Here is a 2263-nt window from a genome sequence, read left to right on the forward strand (position 1 = left end):
TCTCTCCAGATAAGGTGTTTCATCAGCTCCAGGTGCACTCACTCTGCTCCTGCCACGTCCCCACAGAGACACCACCTCCTCCTGGCATGAGACACTGGGGCTTGCCTGGCCTGGGGAAATCACCCAGTCATGTACAGTGAAAAAAGCAAACCAGATTTGGTTTTTGTGTGACAAAGCCTGCCAGAGGTCATCCCATGGAGAGGGAGCATTTGGGGAGCAGAGCAGAGCTTTGCCCTCAAGGCTGGGGGCAGCGGTTTGGAGTGAGAGCTGCAAAAGCTCATGTGATCCCACACTCCTTTGCCTCCATCTCTGCATCCCTCCCTCTGGTCTAAACCCCCAGGGTTTATTAAACACCCCCCTGAAAGCCTTGCTAAGCCCTCACCAGGGAGCCTCAGCCTGGGAGCACAGCTCTCAGCAAGTACAGGACCCACTGCCTCTCTCTGCAGCTAATTAAAGCCTTCCTGAAACATCTCATTTACTAAATTAGATTCCCCCCGTTTTAAAATTACTGGCGAGCTGGGAAAACAAGACAATAAATGACTGTTGAAATTTCAGTGCAGGAGCCGGCAGAGTGAGAACAGGACCTGCAGCTGGGGAGAGGAGGGAGGTGTTGGTTCTGCTCAGCACATTTGCTCATAAGAAAGCCCCAGTGAGGGTGGCTGCGAGAGTGGGGTTAGGCTGTTCTTCCCAGGCACTGCTTCCCTCCCATCCAGGAGATGGATCAGGACCCACATCCATCTCTGATTCCCAGTAGAGGCTCTCCAGCCCTGTTGAAGGCTTGTTATGGGTAAATCTGTGGCTGGGAATCTGCCGAGGTACAGGCAGCGGGGGAGGATGGGAGCCTGGGGGCTCCAGAGCCACTGATCTATAATTCATCAGGTTTTTCCTTGCCAGCTGTTGCTTGTGGAAAAGATTTAGTAAAATCTTTTAATCAATAATTAGTGAGGTTTCCTGCCCCTGGAATCAGAGACGTGCCTGTGCTCTGCCTGCCCAGACCTGAGCCAAAGCGAGAGCCTGGCTCATGGCCCAGAAGGACCTGCCCCAAACTGAGCCCACAAAAAAGTGGGGCCAGTGTCCTGTGATCAAGAAATGGACTTTACCAATGCAATGTCAAGATGTATTTCAAGTCCTGTGGAATGCATTGCCCTGCCACCCTCTCCCTTCCAGAGCCCCCCCTCAAAAATTGTGGTATTTATTTATTATATTTATTTATTTACCTGGCAGCACAGCTCAGATGGGGGCTCCTGCATTGCCTGTCATTCACTCCAGCCTCAACCACTGCTAAGGGTCTGATTTACCAACTGCTGGAATCATAATTACTGAGACTTGAGCTTCCAGTGGAAAAGAAGCCAGTGTCCTTCCTGGCAGAAGGTGTCAGTCCTTGGGGCATTTCTGGCTGGCAGAACCCCAGGCAGACGCTCTCCTGGGCGAAAGCCCAGGCAGCACCACAAGGCTGGGGATGAGATGCTGCAGTCAGGGGTGGGGCACGAGGTGTCTGTTGGCACCTCAGGAGGGGTCAGGCCCTGCTGCCAGCTCCCTGCCAAAAAGCAGGAGGGAAGGACTGTGCAAATGCGTGGATGTGGCACTTGGGGACTTGGTTTAGCAAGGAACATGGTGGTACTGGGTTAATGGTTGGACTTGATGGTCTTAGAGGTCTTTTCCAATCTGAATGATTCCATGATTCTATGAATCTGAATCAGGTCTTAGAAAATGCTGGAACCCAGGGACGGCAGTGCTGGGAGATCCCCGGCAGCACTGGGAGACATGAGGCTCCTTTTGCCAGCAGCAGGACCACTGTTTTGTTTAGGCCATCACCGCCAAACCTGGTATGCCCATGGGAGCAAGAGATGGATGAAAGAAACTCAATTCCCCTCCAAGTTCCTCTTGAATTTGCTTTCCTGGCAGGTTTGGTGTTGCTGCCCCAAGAGAGCCCAGCGTGGGGAGTGCCCATCCCACAGGGATGGTGTTGGCTGGCTCCTGGCCTGCCCAGGACAGGTGATTGCCAGCAGGAGGCAGGGAGGAGATGTGGGGGTTGTGAGTGTCTAAGTCTCTGGGATGGGCTTGGGGTCTGCCCCAAGTGGGGCTGACCTCTGCTCCTTGCTGCTCCTCAGTCTCCATGGTCGGGCTCCAGACATCCTTCCTATGCTCCAGTATCAATACAGGTTGGGGGAAGAGAGAATTGACAGCAGCCTGAAAAGGATTTGGGGCTCTTGGTGAATAAAAAGCTGGGCATGACCTGGCAATGTGCACCTGCAGCTCAGAA

General features: G+C 53.2%; 1 gene segment (V, D, J or C); it reads right to left on the bottom strand.

Annotated features, from left to right (window-relative positions):
• Positions 1–963: 963 nt before the first annotated feature.
• The window catches only part of LOC108496849, a 13501-nt gene continuing 12201 nt past the window's right edge, over positions 964–2263 (bottom strand). The window contains 1 exon segment of the V gene segment in view: positions 964–1046. Within this exon segment, the coding sequence occupies positions 964–1046 (83 nt within the window).

The sequence above is a fragment of the Lepidothrix coronata genome, unplaced genomic scaffold, assembly GCF_001604755.1.
Source record: "Lepidothrix coronata isolate B3197 unplaced genomic scaffold, Lepidothrix_coronata-1.0 Scaffold44, whole genome shotgun sequence".
Taxonomy (NCBI): domain Eukaryota; kingdom Metazoa; phylum Chordata; class Aves; order Passeriformes; family Pipridae; genus Lepidothrix; species Lepidothrix coronata.